The sequence below is a fragment of the Durio zibethinus genome, chromosome 7 (assembly GCF_047325235.1).
Source record: "Durio zibethinus cultivar Kanyao isolate XHJ-2024 chromosome 7, ASM4732523v1, whole genome shotgun sequence".
NCBI lineage: Eukaryota > Viridiplantae > Streptophyta > Magnoliopsida > Malvales > Malvaceae > Durio > Durio zibethinus.
The window spans coordinates 17,068,900-17,086,891 of NC_143168.1; the positions used below are offsets into that span (position 1 = coordinate 17,068,900).

Genomic DNA, 17,992 nt, shown 5'->3' on the forward strand with positions numbered 1-17,992 from the left:
TCTTAAAAAGCTCCTCTCAGTAGAGGCTCAACAACTTTAAAATCTCATCTGAAAATCTTATCTGAAAAAGCTCCTCTCAACAGAGGCTCCACAACTTTAAAATCTTCATCTTGGAAAAGCTTCTTTGCTTTCAACAGAGGCTCAATAACTTTAAAATCTCATCTGAAAATCTTATCTGAAAAAGCTCCTCTCAACAGAGGCTCCACAACTTTAAAATTCTCATCTTGAAAAAGCTTCTCTCAGCAGAAGCTCAACAACTTTAAAAATCTTATCTGGAAAAGCTCCTCTCAACAGAGGCTCCACAACTTTAAAATTTTCATCTTGGAAAAGCTCCTCTGCTCTCAGCAGAGGCTCAACAACTTTAAAATCTCATCTGAAAATCTTATCTGAAAAAGCTCCTCTCAACAGAGGCTCCACAACTTTAAAATTCTCATCTTGGAAAAGCTCCTCTCAGCAGAGGCTCAACAACTTTAAAAATCTTATCTGAAAAAGCTCCTCTCAACAGAGGCTCCACAACTTTAAAATTCTCATCTTGGAAAAGCTCCTCTCAGCAGAGGCTCAACAATTTTAAAATTTCTTCTTGAAAAAGCTCCTCTCAACAGAGGCTCCATAACTTTAAAATTCTCATCTTTTTCAAATTTGAGTTCTCATCTTTGAACAAGTAAATTTCTTTCTTTTGAATTCCTTTGTTTGATCATTATCTTTGCCAAAATCTTATTTTTTTCATTAAGAAATGGAAAATTTCTATCTTTGTTACAACTTCTCATGGATGCATGTACTGAGTGCTCATGATGCAATGTATGTAATGCAATCAAAATCGTTCATTATAGTAAAAAGGTTCTCGAAATCTCTCGCTTTCAGCTTCTTTTATCCGAATTCTTATATGACCAATTTGTCTTCAACATCTGACCATAATATTTTTTTCTTCAAAAATCTGCAACATCAATGTCTTGTCATGCTTTTCTCATCCTTTTTCATTTGCCTTTGTCAACTTTAAAAGTAATGCTGAGATCTTTCATGTTTGTTTTTCTTTTCATCATTTTAAGTTCAAGACAAATAAAATGCAATCACACATTTCTCTGATGGACAAAAAATATCAAATAAGGATAAAGAAAAGGATAGGCATTATTTTCAAAAGAAGGATAATGTATTTCCTATGGCTGATAACAAGTGTATGTCAAAGTGTTTGAGTTGAAATAAAGGTGTCAAAAGAATAATCACAAGATAATCATGAACAAAATATTCTCAGATTCTTTCTCTAAAACTAAATCAGATGACTTTCTTGATTATTCAGAGTTCGTCAAACTACACTTGCCCCTGCATTGTGGGATCTTTTCTTGATGATGCTTTTGCTTCACATCTAAGCCGCCTTTTCAGGTTTTCAACTTAGATAAGTCATCATTTTTTTTCTTTTTTTTTCTTTTTTTTTAAGCAAAATATTTCTTCACAACATCTGAATTTATTGGGGTATGTAAATCACCTCCGTCCATTTCTGCCAAAATCAATGCCCCGTCAGAAAAAGCCTTTTTCACCACATACGGGCCTTCCCAATTTGGTGTCCATTTCCCCCGATTATCATGTTGATTTGGAAGGAATCTTTTTAGCACTAAGTCTCCTTCCCTAAAGCAACGGGGATGAATTTTCTTATCATGTGCTCTCATCATCCTCTTTTGATATAATTGATCGTGACAAAGTGCTGACAGTCTTTTCTCTTCAATGAGGTTTAACTGCTCGTAGCGATTTCGAACCCATTCTGCTTCCTCTAACTTTACCTCCATCAGGACTCTCAGTGAGGGAATTTCCACTTCGATCGGTAGCACAGCTTCCATTCCATATACCAAAGAGAACGGTGTGGCCCCAATAGATGTTTTGACTGATGTTCTATAAGCATGCAAGGCAAAAGGCAACTTCTCATGCCAATCTTTATAAGTTTCAGTCATTTTCTCCAGGATTCTTTTGATATTCTTATTCGCAGCCTCCACTGCCCCATTCATTTTCGGACAATATGGTGCCAAATTACGATGACGAATCTTGAACTGAGTGCATACTTCATTCATCACTTTGTTATTCAAGTTTTTGGCATTATCAAAAATAATTATCTCTGGAAGCCCATATCTGCATATTATCTCTCTTTTTATGAACTTACATACCACAGATCGGGTCACGCTAGCATATGATGTAGCCTCTACCCATTTGGTGAAGTAATCAATCATCACAAAAATGAATCTATGCCCATTCGAAGCTTTTGGAGTGATGGGACCAATGACATCCATGCCCCACATAGAGAATGGCCACGGGGGAGCCAGAACGTGTAATGTTGATGGCGGAGCATGAATCTTGTCAGCATAAATTTGACATTTATGACATCTCCTAGCATAATCAATACAGTCACTCTCCATTGTCAACCAATAATAGCCAGCCCTCATAATTTGTCCAGCCATCATATGACCATTTGCATGTGCCCCACAAACTCCATCATGCACTTCTTCAATAATCTTCTTTGCTTCAGCTGCATTTACACATCTTAAGAGCACTTGATCTCGACCTCTTTTGTAAAGGATATCTCCATCAATGAAGAAATTCATAGCCAATCTTCTAATAGTTCTCTTATCATTTTCTGTTGCATGTTCTGGGTACTGCTGGCTTTTAATATATTGCATGATATCATGATACCATGGCCTTCCATCAATTTTTTTTTCAACACCTGAGCAATGTGCTGGTACATCTTTCACATCCAGCTTGATGGGTTGGATTTCAGTATTTGCATCCATTTTGATCATTGCAGCTAGAGTAGCCAGTGCATCAGCAATTTGATTTTCCTCTCTAGGTAGATGCTCAAACTAAACTTCTTTAAATTGTTTAACCAACTCAGAGATGTATTTATGGTACCGAATCAACTTAGAGTCTCTTGTTTCCCATTCACCTCGTAACTGATAGATGACTAAAGCTGAATCTCCAAACACATCTAACACTTTAATCTTCTTTTCAATTGCTGCTTGTAGACCCATAATACAGGCCTCATATTCAGCCACATTGTTTGTGCAATTAAAATTTAATCTGGTTGTGACGGGGTAATAATGTCCATCAGGAGATATCAAAACTGCCCCAATACCATGACCCAAAGCATTAGCAGCTCCATCAAAATACATCCTCCATGATTTTTCAACAGGTTCATTTTCTTCAATGGCCATCACATCCTCATCAGGAAAATCTAATTTCATTGGCTCATAATCTTCGACTGCACGATCAGCAAGGAATTCAGCTATTGCACTCCCTTTAATAGCTTTTTGAGTCACGTAAATGATATCATATTTTGAAAGCATAACTTGCCACCGTGCTATTCTTCCTGTCAATGAGGGCTTTTCGAAGACATACTTAATAGGATCCAGCTTTGCTATGAGCCAAGTAGTGTGATAAAGCATGTATTGTCTAAACCTTCGAGCTGTCCAAGTTAATGCACAACACATCTTTTCTAATGGTGAATACTTTGACTCATAATCAGTGAACTTCTTGCTCAAGTAGTAAATTGCTCGTTCTTTCCTGTTAGTTTCATCTCTTTGCCCTAGCACACATCCCATTGAATTTTCATGCACTGTCAAGTACAAAATCAAAGGTTTTCCTGACATTGGTGGCACCAACACAGGTGGATTTGACAAGTATTCTTTGATCTTATCAAAAGTTTCTTGGCATTCGTCATTTCATTCTCTAGGATCATGTTTTTTGAGAAGCTTGAAAATAAGATCACACTTATAAGTGAGTTGAGAGATGAAGCGAGCAATATAATTTAATCTCCCTAAGAAACCTCGCACTTCTTTTAAGGTATAAGGAGGAGATAAGTTTTGGATGGCTTGTATCTTATCCGGGTCTACTTCGATTCTTTTTTCACTGACTACAAAGCCCAATAGTTTTCTTGATTTGGCTCCAAATGTACATTTGGCAGGATTCAACTTCAACTGAAATCTTTTCAACCTGTCGAACAGTTTTTTGAGATTGATTATATGATCCTTTCCTTCACGAGATTTTGTAATCATATCGTCCACATACACTTCTATCTCTTTATGCATCATGTCATGAAAAAGAGTCACCATTGCTCTTTGATAAGTAGCACCAGCATTTTTCAACCCAAAAGGCATGACTTTGTAACAGAATGTTCCCCACATGGTCACAAATGTAGTTTTCTCCATATCATCTCGAGCCATCTTGATCTGATTATAGCCTGAGAAACCATCCATAAAGGAAAACGTGGAATCCTAGCAGTATTATCCACTAGAGTATCGATGTGAGGTAAAGATAAGTTATCCTTGGGGCTTGCTCTATTCAAATCTCGATAATCGACACACATTCTCACTTTTCCATCCTTCTTAGGAACTGGCACTATGTTGGCTACCCATTCAGGATATTTTGCCACTTCCAAAAATCCAGCATCGAATTGTTTCTTCACTTCCTCTTTAATTTTCAGCAGCATCTCTGGTTTCATGCGCCTTAGCTTTTGCTGCATCGGTTTACATCCTGGTTTTAAAGGTAACTTGTGCTCTACAATATCAGTGCTGAGTCCTGACATATCCTGGTAAGTCTACGCGAACACATCTATATATTCTCGGAGCAGCTCTTCTAGCTTATGTCTTTCAGCTGGTAAAAGAGATGTACCAACTTTGACCTCTTTTTTGTTCTCACCATCTCCCAAATTTACTGATTCAATAATTTCTTGGTGGGGTTCAATTGGCTTATCTTCATGTTTTATTAATTTTAACAAATCAAGAGGCAATGTGTAGTTATCTGAATCTTCCTCATTATCAAGTTCATCAACATGAATTAAGTTTTCAAAATCAAATCTGAGATTATTGCCATGATTATCTTCATGTTCATTGTTTGGGACCCTGCAAAGGGTAAGATGAAGAGAATATTGGCACACAAAAATGGAATGACAAGAAAATGTAGGAAAGAAAAGAATGAAAGGTAAAATGAAGATAAAAACAATAGAAGAAATGTGGATGTATCTTCTAAGTCTTTTATTAAAATGACAAACTTAAACACACCATAAAAGACCTCCTAATACTCGTAAAAAGTAATTAGGGATTTAAAGTTTCACATTACTTTTCCAAAGTTTTAAAAACAACAGGCAGCTCTGTAACTTTCCAATTATCCAGCTCAAAATCTGAAGGACAAGGGTACACGAACAGCTCTTCACTTCGACTCTTCTTTTATCCATCATCCATCAATCGAATGGCCAGCTCTGAAAATTTTTCCATGAATCCTGCACTTGAGGCTCTCGGTAAATTTGAATAAATGTATCCTCTCGAGTGAAAAGAATCATAGAGGTATGGAATGACTATGGGCTCTGACTCCGGCTCATATCCCTTAAGATTAGCTATCCTCTTATCTCTTTTCTCATTCACCATTCTTACTCTGTCCCCTCTTGTTGGTTTATATCCCAAGCCAAATCTGTCTCTCTTTTTATATATGGCCGATGGCTTCGTGATTCCTTGCAAGTTATTCCCAAGTTCGGCTTCAGGTCGCCATCCCATCTTGGTAAGCTGTTTGACTACCATTTTAGTAGTCGTAGATAAGTGTGGCGAATACAATTTAGATCCTCTAGCTATATATGTTGCATTGGCAATCTCGAAAGATCTATAAGAGCATTCTAAAGCTTCATCTGCTGATTCCATATAATGAGTATTTATCGGTTGAGTTACCAATAAATCTTCTTCTCCTGCCACACATGTTAGCTTTCCTTTAACAATGAATTTGACTTTTTGATGTAATAAGGATGGAACAGCACCTGCCATATGGATCCACGGCCTACCCAATAAACAACTGTATGAAGGAGAGATGTCCATAACTTGAAATTTCACATTGAAAATGCATGGGCCAATTTGCAATGGCACTTCTATATCTCCTAGCACCTCTCTTCTGGTTCCATCAAAGGCTCTCACTATTATATGACTAGGTTTCATATAAGATCCATCAACAGGGAGTTTTGTCAAAGTAGTCACAGGCATAACATTGATGGATGAACCATTATCAATCAAAACCTTAGCCATTATATGACTTTTACATTTCACAGTAATGTGAAGAGCTTTGGTACTTTCTCTACCTTCAGGAGAAATCTCTTCATCACTGAAAGAGATATAGTTTGAAATCGTCAGATTGCCAACAAGCTGTTTCACATATTCAACAGAAGCATTGTGAGACACATATGCTTGATTTAGCACTTTCAGCAAAGCATTGCGGTGTGACTCTGAACTGAGCAATAATGACAATAGCGAAATTCTAGCTGGCATCTTGTTAAGCTGTTCTACCACGCTATACTCGCTATATTTTATTAACTTCAAAAATTCACCTGCTTCACTCTCAGATACTGACTTCTGCCATTCTTTTTCTAGGGTTGTGTCAAGACCACTCTGACTTTCATTTTCTTCTCCTACTTTGGCTTTCTCTTTTCTAGCTTTTTCTAGAGCTTCTGGGGTATAACACCTCCCACTTCGAGTTATGCTTCCTACACCCGTTATGTTGGCAGTATCTGGGTTAACTACGACATCATAATCATACTTCCAAGGTACTGCTTTATCATTCTAATATAGAAAAGGGTCAGAAACTTTAATTCTCACCACTGGTCAAGAAATAAGCTTTTCTAGCTTTGATGTTGGCTTCTCATCATAATAGATAGTTACCGGTCTACGTACAAACTTATTCTTTGAATCAATGGTAGACACTTCAACTTTCATCAATTCTTTTTTCTCTTGGTAAAACTCTATTCGACCTTCATCTATCAATTTTTGCACCTCCTGACGAAATTGATGACAATTTTGGATAGAATGCCCTAGAACACCTCTTTGATAATTGCAGCTTTCAGTTAAGTTTATTATTTCAGAGTAATTTTGAGGTTTTATTGGCTTCAACATGTCAGTTTTGACTAATACTTCAAACACCTTAGCCATAGGAGTTTTGACCTCTTCTATTCTTCTTTTCACATAGCTTGTTTGCCCATCAACCAAAGCATTTATTGATGGTCTGGTATGATTTGATAGAGGGTACCCATTGACATTTGGAGTCCCTTGTTGGCTGGTATCAAAATTTAATACTCCTTCATTGATTAACCCCTGTACTTTACGCTTTAAAGCAGTATAGTTCTCAGTGGAATGACCTGGATTCTCATAATGATAATCACAATGTGCATTGGGGTCATACCATTTGGGAAACGGAGGTTTCATAGGTTCAATGATAACAGGAGCAAGCAGATGTTTCTCAACAAGTCTGAGATACAAATCTGTGTATGTCATAGGAATGGGATCAAAAGTGATTTTTTCTTAGGTATTTCTCGGGGCTCTCAAACCAATATTAGGACTAGGTTTCCATCCTGGTCTGATAGGTGCAGCAAGACGATTGTAGGTGGGTGTCTGAAAGGATAGCTGAAAACGAGGTGGATAAGCTGGTTGTGGTAATGACTGGTATGGTTGATATGAATGAGGGATGGATGTAACATAGTTTACAGAAGGGTAATGGGTTTGATATACTGGTGTAGGATAAGGTGTGGAACCTCTGAATTGTTGCCCCATATAGTTCACTGCTTGAGCCTCATTCTCTTTCTTTTTGGGAGCTCCACCTTTTCTTGCTCCACTTGTCTCTCCTGCATCGAGCTTACCATTTTTTATGGCATTTTCAATGATCTCACCTGATATCACCATATCTGTAAAGTTCTTGGTTGCATTGCCTATCAATCTCTCATAGTAAGGTGCTTTCAAGGTGTTCACAAATAAAACAGTTGTTTCTTTCTCAGTGAGAGGAGGTTGAACTTGTGCAGCCACGTCTCTCCATCTTTGTGCATACTCCTTGAAGTTTTCAGTTTTTTTTTTCCATACTTTGAAGAGATAGACGATCTGGAACCATATCCGTTACATGACGATATTGTGTAAGGAATGCCTTTGTAAGCTCTTGCCAAGAACGAATATGAGTCTTATCTAGCTGGACATACCATCTAGCTGCAGAACCCGTAAAACTATGTGCATTAACAACTTCTCATCTCGAGCATATGCTGCCATCTTTCGACAATACATGGTGATGTGGGTCATTGGGCATTTTGTGTCATCATATTTTTCAAATTCAGGGACCTTGAATTTAGGTGGAATTACCACATCTGGAACTAAACAAAGGTCAGCCGCATCTGTGGAGCCATAAAAATTCATTCCTTCTACAGCCCTAAGCCTTTCTTCCAATAACTTTATCTTCTCCCGGGCACTGGTATCTTTTACCTTTTCAGATGTCTGCATCCCTAGCTTTTCTCTTTCCTTGGGATCATCCAAATCAGGAACTAAGATTGGCTCAGGTGGTTTTTCCATCATAATGGGATTAACAAAATTTTGAAATTATCCTGGAGCAGGTGTGGATGTCATTCCTGGATAAGGATTAGGATATCCACCAGGAGTAGGAATTGGTACTCTAGTTCCTTGTGAAGGTTGGTTCAGTCGTGGCTCAAACCCTGGAGGATAGACAGGATCTACCATATCTGGCGATTGTTCTTGAAAGCTAGGATTTTCTTCCACTGCTTTTCCCTTGTCAAGTTTCCTGAGCATATCCATTATTGTACTAAGATCTCCTTTTAGTTCTTCTTGAGCTTTCTCAATTCTCTCAAATCGACTGGCCTGTTCTTGCTCCATGATTCTTGTCTGTGTTTTGGTATTGTATGAATGACGAGTAGGTTGGGTCGAAATTTTTGATGGACGAGCTATTCTTGAACCTTTATTACCACAAAGTTTTTATTTTGAAAAAGAAAAAAATTAAAATGCTATGTGTTAAAAATTTTATTTTATGAAAAATGATGTATATGATGCATGAATGCAAGTGAGAGATATTTGCTCTTGGACGAATTTCAACATTAAAAATTTTTATTGATCCCATACAACTTTTATTACATAGGATTTATCATCCTAGAGTTATCTTCATAAAAGTATTTGACTTGCTCGTAATGGTCCTTCGCCTCATCTAAAAAGTTCACTAGATGCTGTCCATATTCTCCTATGGGATTGACTTCTCTTCTTAATGCTTTTACCTTTTCAACCATCTCCCATGCTTTCTTCACTGCCTTGCTAACTTGATTAGTCAAATGCTCTATGTATTGTTGCCTCCCTAAACTTTCTGCCTTCCATATCATATGAGCATCTCTTTCTGAATCACATGTGAAGATCCAATCTTTTTCCCTTCTATGCCACTCATCTATCATTGTTGAAATATGACTTTTGTGGTCTTACAGTTGTAGCTCTAACCCTTGGATCACCTGGTGAAGCGATTCTTTTTCATTCAATACTTCAAAGTGCTTTTTTTTCTCTTCTGCGAGCATGACTTTTAATCTTTTCTTTTCATTTTGGCATTCCACCAATCTTGCTGAGGTTGTAGAGTATAATTCCTTCCAATTCTGACATTCTTGAAAAATTCTGATGGTCTCCTCTTGCTTTTCTTGAGCTTTGCCCTTCCATTGGTTTATTCCCTCTCGAAGCTCATCCATTTCACGTTGTCGGCCAAGGTAAGACTTGGTAACTTTTTCAGTTTTGAATTGAACTCGTAACCTCTTATTTTCTTGGTGTAGATCTTTCAAGTCACTATTAGCCAAATCTCGTTCTTTTATGACTTTTTCTAATCTGCTCCCTTGTAGCTCCGCTTCATATCTTAATTACCCTACTTTCTCACGAAGTCTCAAATTTTCTCTTCTTATTTCTTTTTTTTCAGCTTCTAATTCTTTCTTGATAAGCTCAACTTCTGATAATTGCACATCTTCTGAAAGATTAACCAATTGATATGAGCTATCATCAGGAGGGAGTATTATGTCTCTAGGTCGCATTGCTTTCCAAATTTGGTAGTCAGAAGTGACTTTGTCGATGAGAGGCCCTAACTTCATTCTTTGTGTTCTCTTTCATGCTTGGATCAACTGCTCTGAGGTTCTTGATGGATTCGATTTCCCATAAATGAACCATATCTTTTGCACCAAATTGCCTAAGTGCCATCAATGGAGCGTAACTTACAACGCCCCATAGCCCTAATAACGGAATCCATGGCTCATTTCCTCCACGATACAACAAGGGCACACGAGGCATCCAAGGCGCCATCCATTCGATTTCATCCCCAGTAATCCTTCGCAAGAAAAGGACCCATTCTTCCTTAGTCTTTAATGTCGGCCATTGGCTTTTGCAAAACTCTTCGAGTGGTGCTTTATTTCGAAGATATGGTTTTGAAAATGCACTCTTCCCACATTTGAAATGACTTCTAACCCATACGTATAATAGAGATGCACATCCTATGAATCGGCCTTTCCCATTTCGTTGACAGAAATTCAATGACCTGATGGTTTCGGCTAGGACTGCTGGAGCGGGATTAATTGTTTGGGTTTTAATTTGCTCGAAAAAGTCTACCACAGTTATCTCAATGTAACCCAAAGTTTTTGGAAAGATTACCATGCCATACAATGCTAGAGCAAACACATCCATACCTTGATCATTATCCAAATGCTCCTGAATGAAATTTCAGAGAAAGTCCCAACGAATGCCGAGATGTTCACCTTTAGACTTCACAAAGGAATCAATGGTTTCTACTTTAACCTCCATAAGCTTGGCTAACTTTTTGTGATAACCTGATTTTGGCTTTCGGGTAAATACTTTATCTGGACATTGTAGTTTTATCCCGAGCAAAATCGAATACTCCTCGATGGTTGGCACCAAATCTTCCTGATTAAAAGTGAAGCATCTATAGGATGGATCCCAAAACTGTATAGCTGCTTTGACCAGCTGTTCATCAACCACTACTAAAATGAAGGATGCAATCTGCCCATACTTTTTGCAAAAGCTTTCTTTTCTTCCCTCACTTAACTGACCCCAAACAGCAGCTAACTCTTTTAAATCATTTTGTGTGAGATCTAAATACACTTTCTCGAGTAACTCAGACACATAACTGGTAGGCAAACAATCTCCGTTCTTTTGTTGAGCCTCTTTCGACCAAACATGTACTTCATTATACGACTCACAGGACTCATTGACTGAGGATGAGCAAATCTGTAGTTCTATGAGATCCATGAAAACTTCTTAGGGAGAAATGTCCTAGAGCAAATATATCGATGTAAAACTGTATGATATGATTAATGTAACAAAATTGAGTTAGTGTGAGGATGTGGTTAAAAAAACATTTTTTTTTGGTTTTTTTTTTTATGTGTTTTGAGATTTTTTTGTTTTGTTTTATATTATACACAACTTTTATTCTTAGGTATTTTACTACAAGAGGATGGACAAGGCTCTTCATAAGGCTGATTTTCTAGGCTTATTATATGTTGGGTTTGGATTGACAGGGTCTAAAGGTTCCCAAATTGTTCCTCACTGTCGTCCATGTTGGACTAGTAAGGCACCCCGATCCTCACCCATTACAGGCTACGAACTAAAAGGGTTCAATTCGAGTGGAAGTATTTCGCTTGCCATTGCGGAGGTTATCACCTCACGAGAGCATAGGTACTTTACTTCCTCCTATAAAGGACGGAACCCGGGTATAGAGCTCATGTATGAGATGCATCGTGCCATTGTGTGCAAATATATCCTAATTTATTGACAGTAATATATATAAAAAATATAACATAAGAGGCATATGAATTTTTTTTGCTTTTTATTTTTTGATTTGTTTTTTTTTGTTTTTTTATTTTTATTTTTACTAAAAATGAAAAATAAAGATTTAAGAAATTGATTAAAACTGTTTTAAATCAAAATTTAAGGATAACAACTAGTTAATTTTGGCCTAACTCTCGAAAACAAAAGGCGTCCCCAGCGGAGTCGCCAAGTTGTCGTAACGGTTTTGTGTCCGTTTGACGAATTTGGAAACAAAATAAAAAAAATAACGGAGTCGCCACCAATCTTTTTTTGGTTAGGTGCGATTGGCCACCTATTAAAACATATCCTTTTAATGAAATCTTAAAATTAATTAAAATTTATTAAAAAGATAATTTTACGGTCTGCGAAACAGTCTGGGTTCGGGAGTCGGTTACGCGTGGGGAAGGATTAGCACCCCCACAATGCCCGTTAAAAACGGTACCAATTAACAACGTGTTATCCTTTGATTTTGATACAAACAGTCTTATTTTCAGTATTCGAAAAATAATTACTTTGATTTTTATTTATTAAAAATTATTCTCGAGAAAATAAATCAAAACCTTTTTATTGAAATAATTCTTAAAATGTTCCAGTACGTTGGTAACATTAAAAGAGCTCTTTCTCACCTAGAGATTTCTTAAAGCATCTTTACTTGGAATACTTTTAGAATCTCATCTTTAGATGCTCGAATTTATTTTTCGTAAGAAAATGTCATGTTAAAAAAAAATTATTCTCGAGAAAAATAAATTAAAACCTTTTTATTGAAATAATTCTTAAAATGTTCCAGTACGTTGGTAACATTAAAAGAACTCTTTCTCACCTAGAGATTTCTTAAAGCATCTCTACTCGGAATACTTTTAGAATCTCATCTTTGGAGGTCTAAATTTACTTTTCGTAAGAAATTATGTCATGTTAAAAAAATTATTCTCGAGAAAAATAAATTAAAACCTTTTTATTGAAATAATTCTTAAAATGTTCCAGTACGTTGGTAACATTAAAAGAACTCTTTCTCGCCTAGATATTTCTTAAAGCATCTCTACTCGGAATACTTTTAGAATCTCATCTTTGGAGGTCTAAATTTACTTTTCGTAAGAAATTATGTCATGCATGCCATGCAAAATATTTTCATGTTTATGCACACATTTTATTCTCATTCAAAAATTTTATTAATTATTTAATTTTAATTGAAATTTTGAAGAGAAAAAAAAGGAATTTAATCATATTGAAGATTTTTTATAAATATTCCAATACGCTGGTAATATTTTACAAAAAATCTTCTCACCTAGAGATTTCTTAAAGCATCTCTACTCGGAATACTTTTAGAATCCCATCATTGGATTAAATTTCTTTTATTCCTATTTTTATTACTTATATTTTTAATTTATTAATCAATTTTTATTTATTATTTTAAAAAAGAAAATATTTACTGTATTGAAAATTTTTTATAAATACTCCAATACGCTGGTAGTATTTTAAAAAAATCTTCTCACCTAGAGATTTCGTAGGCATCACTACTCGGAATACCTTTGAATCTCATCGTCGAATAAAAATTTCTTTTTTCTTTCATTTTTTTACTACTTTAGTATTATTATTAAATTTATTTTTATGTTATTGTTTTTAAAGTTTATTCTAAAAATTAACATAATTATATAAAAAATTATTTAACCACAATTTCATCAATTAGTCTAACAAATATAGATATTTTAATATGCATAAATATTAATAAAATAATATATAAAAAATAAGAAAAATTCAAAAAAAAAAATTTTTTACCTGAACCGGACCGGTCAGCGGTCCGGTCAACTCCTGGTTCGGTTCGGCGGTTCACTACCAGCTCAGTTCGGTGTGAGCGGTTCGATCCGGTCCATCAAACCGATCAGAGTTGATGAAGGAAGCAGGTCAACGGGTCGGGTTGCGCGGATCCCGGGTCAGATCCGGGTTAATGCGCGGATCCTCCTTAGCTGAAACGGCGTCGTTTTGGGTCTTCCCCTAAACGACGTCGTTTTGAGTTTTTGCCTTGCTATATATAGCTGAAGATTTTAGTTCATTTGGCTTTCTGTTTCAGAAAAAAAAAGGGAGAGAGGGAGAGAAAGAGCTGGGGAGAGGTCCACCGGCCGATTGTCGTCCGGCCGTCGGAGCACCTTGTCGGCCGCCACCGACGTCGGTCGCCGGTGATCGAAAAATTACCAAAATTCTTTTGGTGGTTCTCTTCGATGTGATCTTCCCGGATCCGATCTCCTTTTCACCAAAAACAGCCCCGATCGACATAGATCGGGGCTCAAAGTTTCGGTATCCTTTCTCTCTCTCTTTTTTTTTTTTGGGTGGACAGAAGTGACTGATCTCTTTTTTTTTAGGTGGCTTTCTGGCGCTGGGATCCCCGTTCCAGGGGACTGTTGTTTTTTTTTGTGTTTCTGCAAAAATTTTTTTTTTTTGCCACTCTTTTTCGGTTTCTTTTTCTTCCGTTCTGCTCTCCTTTTCCTCTGGTTTGCAAGCTCTATTTATAGAGCTTGTTGAGATTCAAATCTCAGATTTTCTGGGATTCGAATCTCATTTTTCAACTGAAAAATCATACCTACCGTCCGTGATTGGTGGCTTGTCGGGAGGCTGATCGGGTAGTTGGTCGGACCAGTTCGGCGCCGTACCAACCCCTTGACTTTTGTCTTATTTCTGTTTCTTTTGTTTGTTTATTTTTTGTTTTTTGTTTGTTTTGTTAAATATTATTATTATTAAAATAAAACAGTAGACCCGGACAAAACCGGTGTCTACAATGGATTTTCCAATATGTTATGGATATCACTAAGTCTCTCATCCTTCGTCCATTTCAACAACATTATGCGATGGAATAGTATATTCTTTTGCTGGTATTTTGTCTTTTCAATTCTTGACTTTGAACAATTCTGAGTTACAGGTTTCTTATGGTCCGATAATTTATTATAGTTCATATCTTTCTTATCATTGGAAATTTGACTTGGTTGGATTTGATGTTCTTAATTCCTTATCAAGTGGGAGTTAGTTTCCTTATTTGACATCATAGAGAGCCAGAGTAGCGAGAGTATTATTTTAGTATCACTCCATAGTCTTAATCTTTGAAATAAATGAATCAATTTATTCTTCAGCATGATTTTTACTTATTATTATTATTATTATTATTATTTCTACAAAATCCGTCTCAAGAAAGGATGCCAAACATAAAGCAGGACACTTTGAGTTTATGTGGTATGTCCCACCAATTAAAAATTGAAATTTGAAAGTGAATATTGCAAGCTCATATTCTTATGAAATCAATTAAAACAGGTTTCATAAAATAAAATAAAAAAAGCCCCACATTTAAACATTGACTTTTTTTAAAAAAATTTTTATAGAGAATTTTTCTTACAAAACAAAGAAAAAGATGGATCATTAATATTCCTTATGCTTGGTGTTTTTTTTTTTTTTTTAATTTTGCTATTTGTCTCTTATTTTTAACATAACAATTTACATTCTGTAATCCTTGTTTTCATATCTGATGAAAATATTTGATTTATGACAAATCCAGAAGCAGAAATATGTGAATTTCTGTTCTTAGTTTTTGAATCTTGCTTTTACTTATACTAAAATCTTTTCAGTGTTTAATTATAAAACTGCTCATAACAAAATTATCAGATTGTGGTTTTTGAATAAGAAAAAGCTGTTGCAACTATTTACTGGAATGATTTATTTAAGGATTAATGCTAAAATTGATACTAGATTTTGGATGGGCGTCTATGTACAGATATGAAGCAAAAATGAGATCAAACTTGGCTCTTTGCCTGCGAGGCTCAGTGATAAAGATTGTTCTCCTCTGGTTGAGAAAATCACTAAGAGAATCAACAATTGGACGTCCAAGCACCTATCTTATGCTGGGAGGCTTTAACTTGTCTAATCACTTCTCTTTGGTATGCAAAACCTCTAGTGTAGTCAATTCATTGTTCCCCAAAAAGTGATAAAATAAAGTGACTCAATTCTGTTTTGCTTTCTTTTGGAAGGGGATGGAAAATTCTACGATTATTAGTCGGGATTTCATTTGTCAAGGGGACATGATTTGAAAACTCTCAAGGAGTGGAATCAAGCATGTATCCTGAAGAACATCTGGATTCTCCCTACAAAATATGGTTCCTTATGGGCTGCATGGGTTTCTACTTTGGTGCTTGGGGTTGGGGGGGGGGGGGGGAGATTCTTTATAAATCTAGTCTTCCAAGAAATAAAGAGATATTTTGTTAATTCTCTTTATTTGTATTGTTTCTCTCAGTAATGCTGTTTAGCAGAATTTTTCATCTGATAGCACTGCTTTATATAAAAGGAAATTTTTTATTTTTATTATCAAAATTATATAATAAATAGATTTACTTTGTTTTTTTATTAATATTTTACCTTACTTTGGATTTGGGGTCATTTCAGATAATTTTATGTTGACTTTTTTTTATCAAATCGAATTGAGTGTATCGAGAAAAAATTGAAAATTTCAAATTTAGATATCTTTTTAATGACTCTAATTGAGAATGATGCAAGGTTGGGTTTAGCTAATCTAAATTTCATTATGCATCTATTTTCAGGCCATATTGATATCAAATCTTATTCATCATCTTCATGTCATGGTTACTGTTTAGCACTCGATATATGAAGAAGCATTATATCATAGCCTAGCTGTTAGTTAGCCATGTACATAACAATAATTAATCAACATGTAGTACTACATCCTATCACCTATAATTCTTTTTTATTCTTCAAGTTACTGGCTATGGCCTCTCATGTATAAAAAAAAAAAATCAAAACATAATTAAATTATGTTTGATAATATATTATAAAGATTAATATAAGTATAATGTACAAGATAATTTATTTAAACCTTTGAAAGATTGGAAACAACCATTAGATATGGAGGTGAAATGATTTTACATAGATATAAACCAAGAGCTATGTTGAAGGAATTTAATATTATAGGAATCTTTACTTAAAAGATTATCAAAGAAAGAATGATACTTTCCGGTTGAGTGAATAGAAGCAAAACAAACCATTTTTGTCCCAAAAGTTTGGACCATAAATTTTGTTACTGGTTCCTCTCACGATAGCCATTTTGGAGAAGGATGCACCTTTACTTACGAACAACATAATCTTTCCCAAACTTCTTACTGGTTCCCATATCTTACTTGTCAGATTCAACTTTAAAACATGAATCTTTTGATCATCCTTTGTAATGAGAACAGCTAACAATTCTTCTTCATTTTCCACTAGAGATGCTTGAGCAATTGAATTGATACGGCGTGATGGAAAAGTCATTTTGTAGGTATCCCAACTATTTTCTATGTCTTTGAGATCAAATACTCCCAAGTTTCCCTTAGCATCCAAACAATAGTATAATCCTTTGTGTAAAACTGGATTGCAAATAGATAACCAAATTTTTTCGTTACATGGAAAATTATACATTTCCCAAGAACCTTCTCCTAGTTTATGGACAAAAATGGAGACTGAATAAAATCGCCCTTCGATTCCAAGAACCAAACAATCTGGGGAAGGTGGAGAAGTAAAGAACATCGAATGCACCCATTCGAGGGGAGGCAGCTCAGGAAGTTTAATAATCTCTTTTGTCAAAGGATTGAAGAGAAATGGATGTGCCTCATCTCGAGTCATTAGTAGCCAGCCATAGTTTGAAAAGCGGATTTCAGCACCTAATACTTCTATTGGAAGGTCCAACTCGCAAGTGTAATTATATATGGGGTGAAAAAATTGGCCTCTGTCAATATTGCCTTTTAGGATTCGGAACAACCATGGAAATGGAGAATCCGCATAATGATCGAATGGAAAAGGAAGTGGATGTGGTGGAGCAATGGGGAATGATCGCCATGTTTTGCAAATTGCATGGAAAATCGCTTTGTCCCCTGCAAAGAGATTTGATGATACCAAACTTAAAAGCTCTGGTGGAAGACTGCTCCACACATCTTCATCTTTGTTCACTTGGTGCTCTTTGGATGGTATCAAATCTTTGTTTTCCATAGTTACTGTGGCATTTACAAAGAAGTTAACAAAAAATTTGGTTACAATATAAAAAAATAAATAAAGCATATATTAACTATGGTGTTTAAGAGAACCACTAAATCCTAAACCCTTAGCGCATAATATATATATATATATATATATATATATAAATCCTTAGCACATAACCAAATATATATATATACATATATACTAACAAAGAAAAAACTTGACTTCTTGGCCCAAAAAAAACCTGCCTTGAGTTTAAGAGTTCAAAGCAATCAAAACTTGATTTTTTTTTCTTCTGAACAAAATTAAAGCAACAGTGCATAGTCAAATTTCAATAGGTAGCTTAAAACTTAATAGTTAGGTTTAGTAGAGTACTTCGC

At 35.6% G+C, this 17,992-nt stretch overlaps 1 protein-coding gene across 1 annotated transcript; it reads right to left on the reverse strand.

Annotated features, from left to right (window-relative positions):
- Window positions 1-16,595: 16,595 nt before the first annotated feature.
- Window positions 16,596-17,624, reverse strand: LOC149518038 (F-box/kelch-repeat protein At1g57790-like). Its single transcript, XM_089763397.1, has one exon. The coding sequence runs from the start codon at window positions 17,622-17,624 to the stop codon at window positions 16,596-16,598; it is 1,029 nt and encodes a 342-aa protein (XP_089619523.1).
- Window positions 17,625-17,992: the final 368 nt, after the last annotated feature.